General features: G+C 37.8%; 2 protein-coding genes across 4 annotated transcripts in view; one reads left to right on the top strand and one right to left on the bottom strand.

Annotated features, from left to right (window-relative positions):
• Nucleotides 1-21,848, bottom strand: part of Pabpc4 (poly(A) binding protein cytoplasmic 4) — a 193,672-nt gene that overhangs the window by 1,625 nt on the left and 170,199 nt on the right. The gene's annotated exons all lie outside the window — the stretch shown is intronic.
• Macf1 (microtubule actin crosslinking factor 1) overlaps nt 1-21,848 on the top strand; it is a 221,715-nt gene that overhangs the window by 95,170 nt on the left and 104,697 nt on the right. For all 3 annotated transcript variants that reach the window (XM_076860679.2, XM_076860680.2, XM_076860681.2), the window contains exons 37-49: nt 389-604; nt 743-892; nt 3,147-3,380; nt 5,843-5,992; nt 7,933-8,166; nt 9,428-9,652; nt 11,044-11,562; nt 12,271-12,447; nt 12,698-12,821; nt 13,925-14,133; nt 14,618-14,935; nt 18,672-18,838; nt 20,472-20,628. In XM_076860679.2, the coding sequence (XP_076716794.1) occupies nt 389-604; nt 743-892; nt 3,147-3,380; nt 5,843-5,992; nt 7,933-8,166; nt 9,428-9,652; nt 11,044-11,562; nt 12,271-12,447; nt 12,698-12,821; nt 13,925-14,133; nt 14,618-14,935; nt 18,672-18,838; nt 20,472-20,628 (2,880 nt within the window). The remainder of the gene's footprint in view (nt 1-388; nt 605-742; nt 893-3,146; nt 3,381-5,842; nt 5,993-7,932; nt 8,167-9,427; nt 9,653-11,043; nt 11,563-12,270; nt 12,448-12,697; nt 12,822-13,924; nt 14,134-14,617; nt 14,936-18,671; nt 18,839-20,471; nt 20,629-21,848) is intronic.

Raw genomic sequence — 21,848 nt, 5'->3', positions numbered from 1 at the left:
GAATGTGAAGGTTTACCAGTTCTCTCTAAGTATCCAGAGTGTGGCCTTGGTACAGTGACTAAAGGGGAAGTGAAGCAGTGCCCTGCAAAACTACCAGGCATGTCCACAGCTTATTGCTGGTTTCTCTGTTCAAGATTACAATATTATGGACTAGAAAGTTCACATTGTAAAGTGCTGAGGCATCTCTTTTGTAAATCCAGAATAATAATGTCTGTTCTGCCAACCTCATGAATTAGTGATCGTGAGAACCATAAGTGAACATAAAAAAAAATTTTCAAAGCCCTAAATTCTATCTAGACATGAGGCAAGGGCGGAGTGTGTTTGCAGCTAATTCCCAAATGGTAAGATTTCTAGTCTTGATTTTGGTAACTCCATTTTATTCCTTCAGGTATTAGATAAGGAGCTAAAGGATCTGTCTGCCTTGGTGAGTCAGGAATTGGAGTGTGTGAATCAGATTATCATCAGCCAGCCTCAAGAAGTCCCTGCTCAACTGTTGAAGGCGCTAGAGAAAGATGCCAAGAATCTTCAAAAGTCTCTCAGCTCTGTGAGTGACACTTGGAGTTCCAGACTGCTCCACCTCCAAAATGCCATGGAAATGAAAAAGGTAGGTCGTCATCGAATCCTCCTCTTCCTCCTCCTCCTCTCTCTTTCTTTCTCTCTCTCTCTCTCTCTCTCTCTCTCCGCTTACAAAGACTAGACAATCCTGGAGAGTTTATAACCTGATTTGCTGTTTATTACTTAGGCTTCAGTGTTAAATCAGCACATGCAACTAGAAGGCAAACTTCGGGGTCTGAGAACTTGGGTTGGCAATACCAGTCTTATTCTGATCAGCAAAAGATATGACAGTGAGACAGATATTGACAGCCTGAATCACTCTCTCCAAGAGTATGAGGTAAGTTTTCTACCCATTCCCAAAAATGTTTTATTTTTTGTCCTTTGAGTTGTATCAGTTTTATTTCCTGCTAGGCAAACCACATCTTTTTTAGAAATAGAGTTTCAGAAATAGAGTCAACTATGTTTAGTTTTTAAAGTTACCACATCCCTGTAGCTTCAGTGATTATGATCATTTCTCCTTTCATCTATCTCTGAGAGTCTGTAGGGTGAACTATTACCAGTTTTACCTCTTCTTTATAACTAACATCTAGAATCTGTCCCTTGTTTCTCTTTTGCCCAAGACCTAATCCTAGACACACACACACATATACCAATTTCAGGAGAATATTGATCAGTAACCTAGAGCATGAGTTGGCAGACTTTTTCTATAAAGGGTCAGACAATACATATTTCAGTTTTGCAGCACAGAGTTAGCCAGAGGGACATAATTTGCTGACCCTCTGATCTAGGGAGATGTTTTTCTTCTTTTAAGTTACAAATTAATTGATTCCTTTTATCAGTCAGTGTGAGAAAAGACTGTGAGATACATCTAATCAGAGAGATTTCCCCCAATATTGTTTTTTGTTGTTGTTGTTAAGATTTTGTAAGATATTGTTCACATGAGTTTTTCAACCCATCTTAAAGAGAGATGTCCTTCTTTTGAAACTCTTTAGAAATTTAGAAGGAACTAGAGATGTCCCCTCCTCCTTTTCTGTCCTTTCCTCTTTCCCCAATCTTAAGAAAAGCAGACATAAAGGTTTGTCCATGATCAACCTTACATATAACTTTTTTTATCCTTCTTTTATCTTACAAGAGTTACCCTGCCTCCTAGGTAGTATAATGGTGCATGCCTATAATCCCAGTGACTTGGGAGACTGAGGCAAGAGGATTGCACATTTGAGGTCAGCCTCAGCAACTTACTGAGACCCTGTCTCAAAATTAAAAGGACTAGGGATATAGTGGTAGAGCAACCCTGGGTTCAATCCCCAGAACAACAACAACAACAAAAAAAAGTTAGTTACCTGCCTTTTCTTTCATTCCCTTTATCCAGAGGTATCACTGGGGGAGGGAAAAGTGGACAGGCTTTATCTGTTCATTAAGATCTAATAAAGAAGCAGGGAGGTGCTGGGGATATGGCTCAAGCAGTAGCGCGCTCGCCTGACATGCGTGCGGCCCGGGTTCGATCCTCAGCACCACATACAAACAAAGATGTTGTGTCCACCAAAAACTAAAAATAAATATTAAAATTTAAAAAAAAAAAGAAGCAGGGAATGAATTCCTATTATATTGAGATGTGAAAACAAATCTCATGCACTGGTACTCTCCCCTAGTTATAGGTTCTTCCAGTTCTCTTAGGAAGAGAATGGTAGTCAAGGTAGTTTCCTAAACCCATATGCCCACAGATGAAGAAAGCATTCTCTTATGATAAGTATCCAAGATGCCCTTCTGCCTGCTCTCTAGGATCAATAACTCTCAAGTTTCAGTGTGATAGAGATAAAAACATCTTAAATGTTTTGATTGCATCCAATATAACAGTGAACAATCACTAAATTTGGGGGGGAAAATTGCATGTTTTTGATTATCTGAAAGCAGATGACTTTACTGTTTGGACAGTTTCTATTACTTTAAGGGAGTGAAAATAAGAAAGTCTGACTGTAATCCTTCACGGTTTAAAAATATATAAACGGCATTGTTTAAAAATCAAATTTTATGGATCTGGAGTGGTGGGGTGCTTGCCTACACATGTGAGGCACTGGGTTTGATTCTTAGCATCACATATAAATAAGTAAATAAAATTAAGGTCTATTAACAACTAAAAATATTTTTTAAAAAAATCAAATTTTAATGAATCACAAATAAATTTTATGTTCTTTTAGTACTGGCCTATCAGTAACTCTCTGTTGACAAATCCAGATAGATATTTGAACCTAAGAAAGTACAATTAGATGCATCTTAGACTAGAAATTCATGTTATATATTCTAAAACCTTTTTTAAAATCATATGTATTTTGGATTGGTAGTAGTGTGATTCTGTAAGCATAAATAATTGATAGCTTAGTATTTGGAAATTAAGGTCCAATAAAGGAAACATGATTTATGAGGAATTGGAAAGACAGAAAGTGAGAGAGACTTCCAGTGCTAGTTTGACTGTAGTGCCAGTTGTAAAAATAAAGGAAATTAACCTTTCTTTGATTCTTTTAAGTCTTTGATTTTCATAGAAGAATAGAAGTTTTATTTATTTGTTTGTTTTTCCCTTTTCCTGCTTGCTTTAGGATTTGAAACAGCTCATGACTGAAAGGAAATCTCAGCTGGATGCTCTTGCTTTTGATATTCAGTTCTTTATCTCGGAGCATGCACAGGACTTGTTCTCTCAGCAGAATCGACAGATGCTGAGGCTTTTGAATGAACTGCAGAGGTCCTTTCAGGATCTTATGGAACAGTCTACAGTGCAGACGAATGCCTTACAGGGCCATCTTCACCAAATGCAGCAGGAAACCTGGGTTAAGGTCAGACTGAACCAGCAGCTGGGCTCAGCTTGTCTTTTGGGATGTCCTCCGTTTTGGGGTTTTCTGGCCAGCCTCCATGTATCAATGATTGCAGGAGCCTGGAGTTAGCAATTTTGAAATTTCTTGTCATTCAGGCCTATTTGGTTCTGATTGAGGAGGCAGCTGTTCCAGCTGTTTTCTTACCACATTTTTGGTTTTGTGTGTATGAGAGAGAATTTATGTGTTTATGTGTGATTTCATGTGCAAGTGTTCTCATTTTACTGAGATGCTACTGTCACTGTGTCTCATTGTCTCTGACTTTCCAATAAAAATCACATAGCTAGCCCTTTCTCTCCATTACTTTCACCTTCATCATTCTTTTGAGGGCTCTGAAAAATATACAAAGACTCTGAGCTCTTAAGAAGAATGGTTCTGAAAATCAGTTTTATTCTAGGGCTTTCCATATAATTTCACAATAGATTTCTTTTACTATTTTCAAACAGCTGATAAGGACATTTTTATTAGAATATTAATTTTTTAACTTTTTTCAGAGTGTTAACTTTTTAAGCACTTTTGAATTATTGTTTTCTGGTGCCTTTACTCATGCTAAAGTGCCCAATGCTTCTTTAGTCAATCATGGGAAACAGTGTATTTTAAAAAGAAAAAAATCTAACCACACTACTATCTGCCATTCAAATCCTCTTCTTGTAAAGTTCAAACTCATCATAATTTCATTAGTAGTAAGATTATAGCCTTTAAATACCTCAAATAGTGTGTTTATGATTTTTCTTTTTTGATACTGAGGATTAAACCCAGGAACACTCTACCATTGAGGTACATCCACAGCCCTTTTTAGTTAGTTTGTTTGTTTGTGTGTGTATTTGTTTGTTTTTGAGACAAAGTCTCACTAAGGGTCTCATTAAGGTGCTGAGGCTGGCCTCAAACTTGTGATGATCCTACCTCAGCCTCCTAAGTTACTAGAATTATAGGCATACACCACCACATCCAGCTGTTTATGGTATTGCTACTGCTTGAATAATAAGTTGGGATTTAGCAAGGTGATATTAGAATTGTCATTATAATCAGAAATTGTATCTCAGGGGCTCTGTTTTAAAATATTGTGCAAAATGTAATTGAGCTTTTGAGTCAGACTTAAAAGAAATTAGGTTAGTCAGTGCCATATATTCCCAACTACTGCTTAGTTGTTTTAACTATATTGAGATTGAAGTAAAATCCTAATGAAATGCTTAAGGTTACCTCCTAAACCTGAACATGTGCAATGCCCTCCCGTAGTAATTTATATAGCATGGTGTAGCATGTGGGTAATTAATGAAGTAATTGGTCTGATCCACTTTAAGACCAAGCTCAGGTTCAGATAGGCCTATGATAGAACTGCATGTGAACATTCTCCCAGAGCATGAAATTAATTACACATTGTCTATTAACCTTGTTATTGTCAGAAATGCTCTGCTTCTTTCTATATTTGCCCTGAATGCGTGTGTATGTCTCTGTGTTAACTTGTTTGCTTTGCTTTTTTCAGATTCAGTCTGCACCCATCCTAACCCATGAAGATCCCGTTTTACAGCTGAAGAGCTCTTAGGAGTTCTCTTCCAGGGCCCTTCTATTTGTCTTAAAGAGGGGGAGAGAGGGCCAATTTGGGCACCTGTTTGTAAGTGCAGGTGACTAAAATGCCATCAGAAGGCAGAAACTGGTGGAAAGTGGTTTTAGAAGGATGGTCAGGAAAACACATCATGCTCAATTGCTCAATCAGGTGCTTCAGTGTTGTGCAGCTGAGATGCGATCTGGGGAAAGGATCAGGCACAGAAACATATACCTTCTCTCTCCTAGGGCCTGGCTTTTTACCTGTGATAACCAGTGTAGACATCTAAAGGACTGAGCTAGTTGCTATTTTGGGGAAGTTTCTTTCTCAAAATAGTTAAATTAAGCTCCTTATGCTTGACATACAATCATTCTATTTAATGGGTCTCTACAGTTCTAAGACGTTTGATTTATAAAGTCAGCTTCATTATTAAGAAGCTAAATTAGCTTATGAATTATCCAGGTCCTTTATTTTTCTTTCAATTCTAATTCTTGTACTTTTCCATGTTTAGACTTCATATATAGCAAATCCTCTAGTTCCAGAGGAGGAATAGGTCAGAATCACTCATTTATTATCATCACCATTGTCATGTTTGGATTTCAATATTCTCTATTTCCAAAGATAAGAATTGAATTCTGGCAAAGGATCTTCCTATTCCAAATCTGAACTAAAAAGCACCTCTGTCAACTTGACCACTGGCCCAGATCAACACTGCCCAAATAAGGGGAGCTTCCTGAATATGATTTCTGTGCCTTTTCCCATTCTAGTCTTTCATCAACTTTTCCATCCTTAATCTATAACCTTCCTGTTTTGCATTTCAGGGAATGGCATTTGTAAAATGGGAGTTATTAATTGTCTCTTGACTCCTTTGCATTTTAATTAGACTCTGCAGAAACAGCAAAGTACCTGTCATCAGAAACTGGAGGATCTTTGCAGTTGGGTAAAACAGGCAGAAAGGGCACTGGTGAGCCACCAAGGCAGTGCCTCCTGGCAAGATCTTTCTACTTTGCAGAAGAACCAAAGAGATTTGAAGGTCAGTGTGATTTCTGTTGTTTTTTTGTTTGTTTGTTTGTTTGTTTTTTTAATTTCTTCAACAAATGTTTAAAAAGGCTTGTTATGTGCCAGGAACAGTACTAGTGTCAGCATCAATGTTGAACAAACATCATGAAGCTCACAGGCTGGTGGGGAAAACAAAACAGTTACACAGATTATCACAAAAATGAACATCTAATTATTAACTGTTGAATGCAAAAAGGTAAAGTTATATATAAACTTATACCAAACAGACCCAGTCTAGTCTAGAGTATAAGAAAAGATAACCTTGATGAAATATCACTTAAACTGAGCAGCAAAAGACATGTAGAGTTAAGTTTATGAGGGGATGAGAGGAAGAAAACCTACTGGCAGAGGCTTATACATCAGTCTTAAAGTGTGAGTGGGGTTGAACACAACATATTCAAAACTGAAAGACAGCTAATTCAGCTGGGCTGCAAAGAACAAAAGGTGGCTTTCCAGACACAGTGGCACATGCCTGTAATCCCGTAACTCAGGAAGGTAAAGCTGGAGTATCACAAGATCAAATCTAGTCTCCGCAATTTAGCAAAAGCCTCTTTCAAAATAAAAAATAAAAATATAAAAGGACAGGGGATGGGCACAGTGACACATGCCTGTAATTCCAGCAGCTTGAAAAACTGAGGCAGGAGGGTTGGAAGTTCAAAACCAGCCTCAGCATCTTAGCAAGGCCTTACACAACTTAGTGAGATCCTCTCTATAAATAAAAAGATAAAAAGTACTGGGGAGATAGGATTGTGGCTCAGCGATAGAGCCTTTGCCTAGCACGTGTGAGGCCCTGGGTTCAATCCTTAACACCACACAATAAATAAAGATATTGTGTCCAACTAAAAAATAAATATTAGAAAAAAAGTTTTGGGGATGTGGCTCAGAGATTAAGCCCTTGTGTTCAATCCCTGGTACCATTAAAAAAAAAAAAAAAAGACTGGGATATAGATCATATAGCTTAAAAAAAAAAAGAATGAAGAAGAGGACACTTAGTGAAAAATTAGGTGGGATCCATAAGGCCAGAGTGATAACCAAGAGAGTATAATAGTCCCCCCATCTTGGGAGATATGTTTAAAGATCCAGTGAATGCCTAAAACTTCAAATTGTAGGTAACCATACATACTATGTTTTTCTTGTATATACATATTTAAGATAAAGTAGATGCAGCAATAGATTAATATCAATAATTAACAATAAAATAGAACATGTGTAACAATGCACTGGGATAAAGAGCATTACTACTTTTGTGCTTTGGGGCCATTATGTAAAATGAACCTTCTGGAAATATAAACACTATAACACCAGAACAGGTGATGTGATAACCAAGGTGGCTACTAAGTATATAACAGATGGCTCATGTGTACAACATGGATGCACTGGATGAAGGGATGATTCACATCCCAGGCTGGATAGAGAAGACATTGTAATTTTATCACTTTACTCAGAATGGTATATAATTTAAAACTTATGTATGAATTCCTTATTTCTGGAACTTGCATAGATTTTTTTTGGGGGGGGGTGGTGGCACACTTGACCACAACTAACTGAAAGCTCAGAAATTGAAACAGTGGAGAAGGAGGCCTACTGTATAAAAAAATCCAACAAGCCTTATCTGTTAGAATTGTGCTAAGTAGCATGATTAGCATCATCACTTTGAGGATAATTCATTGCAAAATGAAGATCTCTGCTATTCAACATATTTATGGGCAATCTCCTTTTTGTCTGCACTAAGTATTTGCTTAGAAAATTAAATTTAAAAAATTTTTTACATTTGTTTAAGTTATAAAGCTTATATAAATTATGGTCAGGGACTATATATAGATATGTCATCCTAGCCATTCCATCTTAGTACTTTTAGAGGACTTGCAAGTACTAAAGTTGAAGGCTCTGCCATTCCTGTTTTCATGTGTTAAGGATTTACAGGATGATATTCAGAATCATGCCACCTCATTTACCACTGTTGTCAAAGACATCGAAGGGTTCCTGGAAGAGAATCATACCAAACTGAGCCCCCAGGAATTGACAGCTCTTCGGGAAAAACTTCATCAGGCGAGGGAACAATATGAGGCTCTCCAGGAACGGACACGGGTGGCCCAGAAGGAGCTGGAGCAAGCAGTGACTTCAGCTGTACAGCAGGAGACTGAAAAGGTACCCTGACTTCTGTGATGTTTAATGTTTTTCCAAATGAAAATTTTGTGCCTACATAAAAGATAAGAAACCTAGGTGTGATGGCACACACCCTAATCCTGGCTTTTCAGGAGACTGGCAAGATCTAGGTCAGGCTTGGTAATTTAGACCCTGCCTCAAAATAAAATATAAAAATGGCTGTGGGGCATAACTCAGTGGTAGATCACCCCTGGTTCAATCCTTAGTACTGTTTTAAAAAAAAAAGATGAGGGGAAACTGCCTTCAGACAATTTAGAGTCATAAAAAGGGGCTGCTTCAGAAGCTGGTCTGTGAGCCAGTCTTTCTTTTTAAAAGAAACATCTAGAAGGACTTCAGGGCAGAAATGGTTAATAAAAACTGTATATTCCCCAAAAAAAGAGAGAGAAAGAATCAAACAAAAACTTGCTATCTGTATTCTGGCTAAATAAAAGAATTTAGGGTATCATCAAAGGAGGAAAAAACAGAGAGTATGTTTCTAACAAGAATCTAGACTGGTGAACTAAGATATTAAAGGAAAATAACTATGGAGTTCTAGGCCACAAGCTATTCCCAGGCTGCCTCTGTAGTTATTATGTGAATTGTGGTGGCAGGAAAAATCACGCAGAGGGTAAAGTCTCGAGTGGTCTTCTGTCTCCCACTTAATGCTGGCAGATAGATTGACTCCTTCATCAGCCTTGTACTCTGACACTAATGAGGGATCAGGAAACATGGAAATTAGAAAGAAGTTACCTGAAGATAAATTTTGAAATATATAACTTGGCATAACCTACATAATTAATTAAAATATTTGAAGAGCCAGTAAATGGAATTTGAGAGGAAAATTTAAAAACTAACTATTCTGTTTGGCTGAGATAAAAATGGGAGATTATTGGATGTGACCCTGCTATTTCTTATTCTACCAAGCCATTGTACGACTTCTGCATACATGGGAAGAATTCTGTGAAACCTTGCTGGGGTGGCAAGACTAAATGATCTCTTAAGGACTTTAAATCTTGGAGTTCCCCCTAACTTTTTTTTTCTGTAATAATAAGATACAGATGCAATCTAGAGATTGTTTTAAATAATTATTCTCAAAAGATTATAGAAGATAGTAGTAATTCATTTTTTTATATACCCAGAATTAGAGTGTCTCTTTTTCTTTAGTATAACCCTTCACCCTTACCCCCCATATACCTTTACTTATCTGTGTTTTTATATTTGAGTATCTAAGGCCTTGTCACTGGACTACTTCTATCACTTTTAGAGTAAAGCAGCAAAAGAACTGGCTGAGAATAGGAGTAAGATTGATGCTCTCTTGGATTGGATGACATCTGTGGGACCATCTGGTGGACAGCCACAGACTAGTCTTTCAGGGATGGAGCAACTCTCTAGAGCTGGCCTGGAGAAAGGAGCCTTGGATACCACTGATGGTTACATGGGGGTAAACCAAGCCCCAGAGAAATTGGACAGGCAATGTGAGAAGATGAAGGTGAGGATGTTAGCTTGTCTTCACTATGCCAGAGGAATCTTTTCTGCCTTGGTGAAGGTATCACAATCTCCTTGCCCCTGAATCCAGTGTCTTCTTTGATGTCTCAGTAGCTTTTTTTTTTTTTTTCTTTTTCTTTTTTTCTCAGTAGCTTTGATACTGTTGGCTGTTCCTCTTGAAGTAATTTCTCCCTTGGTTTCCACAGCACTACTCTGCCTAATCATTCTGTTTTTTTCACTCTGTCTAGCTTTTGAAACAGTTATGCTTATAGTTATACCTTATTCTCCTCTTTCAGAATATACTTTGCTTGGATAGTCTGGTAACAGTTCTGTTACCAGTCTCACTAATGTGTATATTTCTCTCCACTTCTGATGCCAGACCAGAGCTTCAAACAAATAGATAAATCCATCTGCCTCTTTAAGGCAGACTCAGACCACAATCACCTCAACCTAAAAATTAATTAATTCCCTTCCTATATTCCCACTTAATTGCCTGAATTAAACGTCATCCTGGATTTACGTCTCTCATTCTCTTGTATCAAGTCCCATGCTTCCTGTCTCTTTCAAAGTTATCCACATGGCTTCATCTCCATTGAGATATTTCTAGTTTAGACGACTATCAACTTTCCCTTGTATTGTTTTAGCAGCTTCTGCTTGTCTCCTTGCCTATTGGCTTTTACCCTTCACACCATTCCCTATACTTTCTAAAATGATCTTTCTAAAATGCTATATCCCTGATTAACCCTTTTAATGGTCACAAGATTAACTACAAATTCTTTAACATGCCTTACTGTTCCTAGTATCTCCTTCCCCAGGATCTGTTCCTATTTTGTGTTTTAAAACAAAGCAAAACCCCACAATTATGCAGTGGAATAGAAAAAAAGGGTGGTCATATAAGCCTGTAGACATAGTACATTACTAAAACAAAATACAAATTACCTATCCTATCTAGAAATACAGTTTACTTTCTATTTAATGAATTAATTTTCCAAGGTATTTCCCAGTAGAATCAATCTTCATGGCATATGAGTTGACATGTTTCACAGTTAAGTATTTGTACTTTTATATTGTCATACATATGACTCATCCAGTTACTTACCCCTTGCATTGTCATAGATGGTTAGTAATTGGGCTTTTGTATATTCTTGTAGCCTTAGCTCTAGTGAGAGCATTAAGTTCTAGTCACAGTTCTGACCTTTAGCTGTCTGCATGACTTTAGTAAGGACACGTAACATCTTTAGGTATTCACATATCTCATCTTTAATATGGGTATTGTCGACCTACAGTCACCTATTGAGGTATAGGTAGAAATTTCTCTCTACCTCTGGATGTAGGCAAACAAATCATTTGGGTTTCCCTACTGATTATTCTTTATTTTGGGTGGTTATTCACCAGGCCCATCACCAAGAATTGCTATCCCAGCAGCAAAATTTCATTCTGGCTACCCAGTCAGCTCAGGCATTCCTGGACCATCAGGGCCACAATCTTACAACCGAGGAACAACAGATGCTACAAAAGAAGTTAGGAGATCTTAAGGAACAATATGTAGCTTCCCTCGCACAGTCAGAGGCGGAGCTGAAGCAGGTGCAGACACTCCGGGATGAACTGCAGAAATTTCTGCAGGACCACCGAGAGTTTGAAAGCTGGCTAGAACGTTCTGAGAAAGAGCTGGAGAACATGCACAAGGGAAACAACAGCCCTCAAGCCCTGCCCTCCTTGCTGAAGAGGCAGGGAAGCTTCTCAGAGGATGTCATTTCCCACAAAGGAGACTTAAGATTTGTGACTATCTCAGGACAGAAAGTCTTGGACACAGAAAACAGCTTTGAGGAAGGCAAAGAACCATCAACAACTAGAAACTTAGTGAAAGAGAAGCTAAAGGATGCCACAGAAAGATACACTGTTCTCCATTCAAAGGTAAGGGGAAACCTGGCAGCCTTTGGGGAAACAATCATGGTGGCCCTCACACAACCATGGGTGGTTTCTGGAGCTCAAAGTAAGAACCCCAGAGTATGTAGGCAAGCAATATATAAACCACAGACAGAGGTTTTTCACAAACTATGCAAAAAATGCAGAACTAAGCCTGACCCGAGCAGAATATGTCTCATATCATTGGTGAAGGTGGAAGTACTCACTTTCTTGTATCCTGATCAGCTTTGGCTCCCAAGAGACATAGTGCAGGGAAATTTAAACCAATTGTACAGTCTTAATTTCTGGACAGGGATTCGAGAGTTAAGTCCTAATCTTTTCTATCCAAAGAACTCCCTCTTCCACCTAAAGTTTAGAATCTACTCAATTCTTAACTGTTTTATGCTTTCTGCCAACATCTCCAATTCCCAAAGGAGAACACTTTTTCAATCTATAAATCCTTGCAACATAATGTTTATTTCTTTGGTGGCATGCCATTGAACTCATTAAGTCTTCCTGGGTATTTAATAAGGTTGAGATGAATAATATGAGGCAAACAATGAGGACCCCACTTGCAGATGATTGCTACCCATCTATCCAGAGTAACTGGAACAACTTATATGTGAAGTTATAGTGAATTCTTTGTAGCAGAGTTGGCCCAGGGAGCTGTTCTTTAGCTGTATTATAGCTTTCCTTTCCTTTCTTTTTCTGGTACAGTGTACTCGATTGGGCTCTTACCTTAACATGCTGCTAGGCCAATATCAGCAATTCCAGAGCAGTACTGACAGCCTAAAAGCCTGGCTGCAGACTTGTGAGGCCAGTGTGGAGAAGCTTCTCTCAGATACTGTTGCCTCTGACCCTGGAGTCCTGCAACAGCAGCTTGCAACAACAAAGGTAAGCCTGGACCCACCTGAATGCTATCAAGGCCTTTGTGTTGCGTGATTTAAACTGCCCAGATTAAAGGTGATAATTGGGATGTCTTGGACTAGATATCTAGAGTCCTAAACGCTTCATTCTCTTATCTATGACTGTGGATTAAGATTAACTGAGAATTATCCTAGAATGCTCCTATAGTTCTAGGCTCCTAGAATCAACTTTGATTACTCACCTAGATGTCTTTTTTCTTTCTTTCATGAACAAGCAGCAGCTACAGGAGGAATTGGCTGAGCACCAAGTACCTGTAGAAAAGCTCCAAAAAGTAGCTCATGATCTCATGGAAATTGAAGGGGAGCCATCCCTGGATCCTAAGTATGTTCAAGAAACTACAGGTATGAAGCAATAGTGCTTCCTTAATTCTAGTAAGAACCTCTGTTTGACAACATGTAGCACATTGTATCATACAAGTATCTGAAGTGCTAGGCTAGGGGCTGAGGATATAGACACAAGTAAGCATAAATTCATCAAATTGCCCATCACCCAGTGAGCTTTATTCTTGCAGTATTGAGAAAAGACCTTTACAATCTGGCTTCACCCTTTTACCCAGGCATCTACCTTCTAGCCACAACCTGTTCCTTTTATTTCCCAAGCAACCTGATCATTTCTGCGTTACATTATCCCTGAAGTTCTTCCTATGTCTTAGCTGCTAACGTTTTTTCATGATGATAAACATGCATGATGAAGTCTTGCTTATTTTTCAAGAAGCAGCCAAGAATACATCATGATGACTATAATTAGTAACAATATATTATATACTTGAAAATTGCCAAGAGAGTAGATTTTAGTGTTCTCAAAACAAAAAGTGATAAATACATGAGGTAAAGTGTATGGTAAATAATTTGATTTAGCCATTCTGTAATGTGCGTGTATCTTAAAAACATCATTTGTATACCATAAATTTATACATATGTATAGTTTTTACTAAATATGTATATATAGTACACCATAAATATATAGTTCTTAATTGTCTTGAGAGAGAGAGAAAGAGAGGTAACTAAGAGATTACTTCCTTATAAAATCCTAACCACCATGCCCATTCCTTAAAAGAAATAAAAAATGAGAAATAATAATTGTTCCTTCTAGGCTTCTCTAAGACGTACTTCTCATACAAGTACAGCATTTATGACTTTGTTTTTACTTAGTTGTAATGTTCCTTCCTCGACCTGTGCTCTGTTTTAGAGTCTTAAGTTTGTAGAGAAAGAGACCTCATGTTCTTTTTAGTCCTCAGCATCTATCACAATTTCTGGTTCTTAGTACCAAATAACTAAAGCTTATAGAATTTACCTCCAAAAATAATGCACTTCAGGTATATTCCTTCATTTTTATTAATGTTGATTATTATTATCATTAATATGTACAATTTAAATACATTATTTTTAGAAGCACAAACCAAAAAGAGTATCCACTCTTTCCTCTGATGGCCTTGGTTTTCTAGATTCCATACTCAGCCACTTCCAAAGCCTATCCTGTAGTCTGGCTGAGCGTTCTGCTTTGCTACAGAAGGCAATTGCCCAGTCTCAAAGTGTCCAGGAAAGCCTGGAGAGCCTGTTGCAGTCCATCAGGGAAGTTGAACAGAACCTAGAAGGGGAGCAGGTGGCATCACTCTCATCAGGAGTCATCCAAGAAGCCCTGGCCAATAATATGGTAAGATCTATGTTCCAAGAGTTACTATAAACAATGTTTGCCATGTTCCATAATTACAATTTTGAAAAATCAACAGGAGAAAAATTTACATTCATAAATCTTCTTATAAGATTTCGAAGTAGCCATGCATGGTGGTGCATGCCTATAATCCCAGTGGCTCGGGGGGCTGAGACAGGAGAAGGATCGCAAGTTGAAAGCATGTATGAGATCCTAAGTTTGATCCTCAGACCTAAAAAAAAAAAAAACAGGTATTTCTTCTCAGTTTCAAAACCACTGTTGAGCCTGATGAAAAGGTGATAACAAAGTCACCTGGAATGGGTAGAGAACTATAGGGAATAAGATAGGTAGCATTCTTCAGGTTCTGTTGCCATTTTTCTTTGCCCTTGAGGAAGTGAGCATAGAGTTATTAGAAGGTTATTAATCTGTGGATCAGGTATCCTAGAATACGTGAGCCAAAAGCTGATAGGCCCTTTCTTGATGACAGAAATTGAAGCAAGACATTGCTCGACAAAAGAGCAGCTTGGAGGCCACCCGTGAGATGGTGACCCAGTTCATGGAAACAGCAGATAACATCACAGCAGCAGTGCTGCAGGGAAAACTGGTAGAGGCAAGCCAGCACTTTGAGCAACTCCAGCTTCAGCAGCAAGAAAAGGAGAGTACCCTAAAGAAGCTACTGCCCCAAGCAGAGATGTTTGAACAACTTTCCAACAAGCTGCAACAGTTCATGGAAAACAAAAGTCGGATGCTGGCCTCTGGGAATCAACCAGATCAAGATATTGCCCATTTCTCCCATCAGATCCAGGTGAGTATATATCTGCCATGTTGGCAGAATAAAGGGGAGAGAAAGGCAAGGAGTGAACTAACATTTACTGAACACATGTTGGACAGCACATATTGTTTATCTGCATTATTTTAGAGAATTATTACAGCCATCCTGTAAACTTTATGTTATTTGTCCAGTTTTAAAAAGCGCTGTCTAGGACTAGGGTTGTGGCTCAGAGGAAGAGCACTCACCTAGGATGTGTGAGGCACTGGGTTCAATCCTCAGCACCACATAAAAATTTAAAAATAAAGGTATTATGTCCACCTACAACTTTAAAAAAAAGTTTAAAGAAAAAACACTGCCTAGATTTATTTTTCATTCATATTACATGTTCAGCCTAGATCAGCAGGAGTACTCTCAACTTATCCTAACCACTCAAGAATGCAGGTTGATAGAGACTTCAACCTGACCTAATAAGTACTGTTTCCCCTACATTCTCACCAACAATGTCTTAGCAAGCTCTCGAAATCCTGCCAGTCTGATAGGTACGACATGGCATCTAAATTTGGTTCTAATTTTTGTTTCTCTTACAAGTGAAGTTGAGTTTATTTTTATACATTTAGGTAACATTTATTTGTGAACTGTTCATGTCTTTTCACATTTTTCTAACTAGTGTTTTAGTCCTTTTTTTACATTTGAATCTTTTTAAAAAAATTTTTTTTTAGTTGTAGTTGGACACAACATCTTTATTTCACTTGTTTATTTTTTTATGTGGTGCTGAGGATCGAACCCAGGGTCTCACACGTGCGAGGCAAGCGCTCTACCGCTGAGCCACAACCCCAGCCCTCAAAATTTAATTCTAAAGTATGAGTCAAGTTTGTCTTTTCCCAAAGATCTGTCTAGTTGTTCCTACTACAATTTATTGAAGAGTCTGACTTTTCCCTAGAATTGAGAAGCCATTTTATCATATACTGAATTTCCATATATATTTGAATCATCTTCTGGATTTTCTTTTCTTCTTCTTTTTTTATTTTTTAAAGTTGTTGATGGATCTTTATTTATTTTTATATAAATTTTTTTTATTTATATATGAAAGCAGAATGCATTACAATTCTTATTACATATATAGAGCACAATTTTTCATATCTCTGGTTGTATACATAGTATATTCACACCAATTCGTGTCTTCATACATGTACTTTGGATAGTAATAATCATCACAATCTACCATCATTAATTACCCCATGGCCCCTCCCTTCCCCTCCAACCCCTCTGCCCTATCTGGAGTTCATCTATTTCTCCCATGCTCCCGCTCCCTATCCCACTATGAATCAGCCTCCTTATAGCAAAGAAAACATTCGGTATTTGGTTTCTTGGGATTGGCTAATTTCACTTAGCATTATCTTCTCTAACTTCATCCATTTACCTGCAAATGCCATGATTTTATTCTCTTTTATTGCTGAGTAATATTTCATTATGTATATATGCCACATTTTTTTATCCATTCATCTATTGAAGGGCATCTAGATTGGTTCCACAGTTTAGCTATTGTGAATTGTGCTGCTATAAACACCGATGTGGCTGAATTTCTGTAGTATGCTTAGGAAAACAGAGACCCTGCGTATTATAGAAGAAAGGTAGGCCCTAATCTCCATCATGTGGGATTAGGCCCCAACTTCCTTAACAATCTGTGAGGTGAATAGAGAGCCTACATCTTGGGAGCAAATCTTTACCCCTCACACATCAGATAGAGCACTAATCACTAGGGTATATAAAGAACTCAAAAAGCTAAACATCAAAAATACAAATAACCCAATCAATAAATGGGCCAAGGACCTGAAGAGATACTTCTCATAAGATGATGTACAATCAGTCAACAAATACATAAAAAAATGTTCATCATCATTAGCAATTAGAGAAATGCAAATCAAAACCACTCTAAGATTTCATCTCACACCAGGTGAGACCCAAAGGTCTTTTCTTCTTCTTTCTTTAAATTTTATTTATTTATTTATTTATTTATTAGTTGTAGATGGACAGAATGCCTTTATTTTATTAATTTTTTTGTGGTGTGTGAGGATTGAACCCAGTGCCTCATATGTTCTAGGCAAGTGCTTTTCCACTGAGCTACAGCCCCAGCCCTAGATTTATTTTCTTTCTTTCTTTCTTTCTTTCTTTCTTTCTTTCTTTCTTTCTTTCTTTCTCTTTCTTTCTCTCTTTCTAACTTTCTTTCTTTCTTTATATATATATATATATATATATATATATATATATATATATATATATATATATATTATTGAGGACCAGACCCAGGACCTTGCGCGTGCGAGGCAAGCACTCTAATGCTGAGCCATAACCCCAGTCCGAACCCTAGATTTTCTTTTCTGTTTGAATGGTATGTCTGTTCATGTGCCATAGTATACTTCTTTTAAATATAGGGGCTTTCTTTTATGTTTTAGTATCTGGTAGGGCTAGTTGTCCTCGTTTATTTTTTTTTTTTTTCAGGACTTTTCTTTTTTTGGTATTGTAGCACTTTACCACTAAGCTACATCCCCTGTCCTTTTTATTTTGACAGGATCTCACTAAGTTACTTAGGGACTTGGTAAGTTGCTGAGACTTGCTTTAATCTTGAGACCCTCCTGCTGGGCATGGTGGAGCACACCTCTAATTCCAGTGACTCGGGAGGCTGAGGGAGCAGGATTTCAAGTTCAAAGCCAGCCTCAGCAATGGTGAGGTGCTAAGCAACTCAGTGAGCCCCTTTCTCTAAGTAAAATACAAAATAAGGCTGAGGATGTGGCTCAGTGGTCGAGTGCCCCTGAGTTCAATCCCCAATACCTACAAAAAAATCTTGAGATCCTCTTGCCACAGCCTTTCAAGTTGCTGGGATTATAGGCATGCACCACCACATGCAGCCAGGATTTTTCAGAGATAAATTATAAATTTATTTTTCTGTGTAAACTTTAGAATCAGCTTTATTATTTCTAAAGAAAAAGCCTGTTGCTATTTTTATTCAAGTTGCAGTAAATATACATTCATATACACACATATTTATATATACATCTTTATGGATGTCCTTTGTGTCTTTCAGGATGCTTTGTTTAGGTTTTATATGTTTCTTGTTATTTGATGAATAAGATTGAACCTTTTTATTTATATTGTAAGTGAAATTTTCATTCTTGATTTTTATGTGATTTTATACCCTTCGACCTTATTACTTCATTGTTCGAATCATATAATCGATTCTCCTGGATTTTAGAAATATATTTCATATATAATCTGTAAATACAGTTTAACCTCTCCTTTTTTAGTTCTTATGCCACAAATTGTTTTCCATTAATTGTATTGACTAACATTTAAAAGTAAAGTGTTAAATATTAGTAGAAATAGTGTGCTTGCTCCATGTTATAAAGAGACTGTGGAAGCTTAGAGAAATTTAGTGGCTTAAGATAATAAATGAGTAAGTGGTATAGATTGAATTTCAGATCTTTTTGACTCCTAAAACCTTCATTCTTTTGGCTCTGTCATGCTTCCTTCCAAGTCTTCAAACATTTCTTTAAAGGAGATAAGAGTTTTTGTAATTCTCAGCCACTCTCCATTGGGTTGGAGAGGTTAATATTTTGATCTACCAGTTGACTTAACAAGCATGACTCTTGCCCTCTCCTTTTCTACAGAGCAAGGTGAATTTTCCCTAGATTTTCAGCTATCTTTCATCTTTTGACCATATTTATTTTCCAGGGTCAAAGAACTTAGTACATTTTTCTTGTTTGCTTGATAGGAGCTCACTTTGGAAATGACAGACCAACAGGAGAACCTGGATACTCTTGAACACTTGGTCACTGCACTGGGCTCTTGTGGCTTTGCACTGGACCTGTCCCAACACCAGGGTAGGGTACAGAACCTCAAGAAGGACTTTGCAGAGCTTCAGAAAACAGTCCAAGAAAGGTGAGGTTTTTGGTTTTTTTTTTTTTTTTTTTTTTGGCTGTATGGTAAAATGATCTTCTGTTCCCTCCTGCTTTACCAGAAAAGATGGCATCCAGAACTCTGCCACTGAGCATTGGCCAGAAAGTGCCTTTTTAAGGCAAAGTTACACACTCCACTTGATGCTTAATAGTTTTTCTATTTCTAATGAATTCCTTTTCAATAACGGGATGAGTTCCTACTCTAGATGACAGAAAGCCCACGTCCCTGGAACAAATAGAACAAATTCAGGGCAGTAAATAGGAGTATGGCAGAATTTGAAATAAAGAGAAAAATTATAGTAGACTTTCTAGACATAATTAGGGGCTATGTTTGCACTTCCCATGCTTTTTTGAACCACATTAGATTGCTCTTCTGGAGGAGTGTCCAGATATTTCTTTCAAGGCAAATAAGGAATTATATGATGAAGGTTGACTGATTTTAGCTCACTATTGAAAAACAAAGATTCCCTATTAGAAAACTTATAGGTAGCAGAGCATGAACAAGACTTTTTTTTTTGTATCAGGGATTGAACTCAGGGGTGCTTAACAGGCAGCCACATCCTCAGCCCTTTCTATGTTTTGTTTTAAGACAAACACTAAGTTGCTTATGGCCTCACTAAATTCCTGAGGCTGGCTTTGAACTTGTGATCCTCCTGCCTCAGCCTCCTCAGCTTCTGGGATTATAGGCATGTGCCACCGCTCCCAACCATGAACAAGACTTCTTATCTTGGTTTAGCCATATATATCTTGATCATGTATATCTTTTTTTTTTTTAAAGGGAGAGAGAGAGAGAGAATTTTAATATTTATTTTTTAGTTATCGGCAGACACACATCTTTGTTTGTATGTGGTGCTGAGGATCGAACCCGGGCTGCACACATGCCAGGCAAGCATGCTACCGCTTGAGCCACATCCCCAGCCCCGATCATATATATCTTTAGCCAAATATAATCTTTATTTACTCAGTGACTGCCTTAGTGACTAGAGGAAAGCAGTTGCTCCAACCAATACTAAGCAACAGGTTATACAGTGAAGGGTTTGAAGACAAAGGCCACGAAAACTTTGTTTTTCTTCTCCCTTGTTGATGGCCTTCCTTCTCTGTGAGGAACCAAGGTTCTGGGTTTATATCTGACTGGTAGCTGTGGCCATTTTCAAAATCTTCTCCTTGATTTATTTTATTCATAAATATGCTTAACCTAGGGCCAATCACCTAATGTATCTGTGCCTCAGATTCAGTGTTTGAGCTGGGCCTTGAAAGAGTCAAATACCTAAAATATATCAGAGCTAGAATTAATATTCAAAGCCTACATTCTTTCCATTATATCATAGTACCTAAATAGCGGGCTTGCTATAGTTTTTCTCACTTTTACTTCAGCATAGAGTAAGACTAAAGACTTTATTCCCCAGAAGTGTCCACACAAGGGCAACAGATTATGTAGTTTGGTGTTCTCCTACATTATATGTGGTTGTTCAACCAAACTCCCTATAGAACAATTATGGGAAGAAAGGACCCTGTTAGGTTACTGATGCCTATGGTCCCAGAATGAACCTATTTTTAGTTCAAGTTGATTTTACAAAGTTCTGTCTGGCAAGTAACAAAATGTATTTTGTTAACAGAGAGAAAGATGCATTATCTTGCCAGGAGCAGCTGGATGAGTTCCGAAAACTGATATGGACCTTCCAAAAATGGCTCAAAGAAACCGAAGGGAGTATTCCATCTGCAGAGACCTTCATGAGTGCTAAAGAACTGGAAAAGCTGATTGAGCACCTGAAGGTAGGTCTCTAAGAATCCCACCAGACAGTAGTTTAGAAGCTTGTATGAATTGATCCCTAGCTGTGAGGGGAGGCCATATGAGAAATCCAAATTTTCCACATGCATCAGAATAGAAATTCCTCCATTTTCTTTCAGTGATTCCTACTTGCCCTGATCCAGCACTGAGCACCATAACATCTCCTACTTAGAGAAACAAAACCAAACAAATCATCTGGGAATGATATAGTTGCAACTCTTTATTAGTTGCCTCCCATGCTGTGATGAGTTATAAAAAGACATCATTTTAAAAAAAAAAAAAAATTGGGCCAGGAACTGTGGGGCACGCCTATAATCCAAGCGGCTTGGAAGGCTGAGGCAGGAGAATTGTGAATTCAAAGCCAGCCTTAGCAACTTAGTGAAGTGCTAAGCAACTCAGTGAGACCCTGTCTCTAAATAAAATACAAAATAGGGCTGGGGATGTGGGTCAGTGGTTAAGTGCCCCTGAGTTCAATCCCCATTACCAAAAAATATTCAACAACAGCAAAAAAAAAAAAAAAAAAACCCAAGAAACAAAACCAGGCACAGTGATACATGCCTGTAATCTCAGCAACTCAGGAAGTTGAAGCAGGAGTATCTCAAGTTCTAGGTCAAACTCAGCAATTTAGTGAGACCCTTTCTCAAAATAAAAAACAGAAAGGACTGGGGATGTAGCTCAGTGGCAGAGTGCCCCTGAGTTTAATTTCTAGTACTTTATTGGTCAAAGTTCAGTTCAATAAAGGAAAAGTTAGAAGCAAGTGGGTGAGTGATGCCTTTGAGCGTGAGATCAGTCTTTCTCCTATCCCCTAGAGAACAATCTCCCCTCTTTTTGTCTTTCTTTCTTTCTTTTTTCTTTTTCTTTTTTTTTTTTTTTTTTTTTGCCAGTGCTGGGGATAAATCCAGGACATTATATGTACGCCTAGGCCAAGTACTCTACTGCTGAGCTATATCCCTAGCCCAAGGATCCCTTTTGTACCATCTTTGATTCAGAATAAACTGGCCTCTACTTGTACCTCTGAAATTATCTCTTCTTTTTGTTGTAATAAGCCAAATTTGCCTGTAAATAACTCTCATACATTCATCCATGTTGTCTTAATAAAGCAGACTTTATCTTGAGCAGATGAAAGAAGAGTTTGATTACTGTCACAGAGGGGTACCAGAAGCATTTCCTGTTGGAATTCCCTAGGAAAGAGGTTTCCCAACTT

The sequence above is a fragment of the Callospermophilus lateralis genome, chromosome 7 (assembly GCF_048772815.1).
Source record: "Callospermophilus lateralis isolate mCalLat2 chromosome 7, mCalLat2.hap1, whole genome shotgun sequence".
NCBI classification, from domain to species: Eukaryota; Metazoa; Chordata; class Mammalia; order Rodentia; family Sciuridae; genus Callospermophilus; species Callospermophilus lateralis.
The sequence above is the reverse complement of the archived record's forward strand: the minus strand, read 5'-3'. Positions and strand labels throughout refer to the sequence as shown.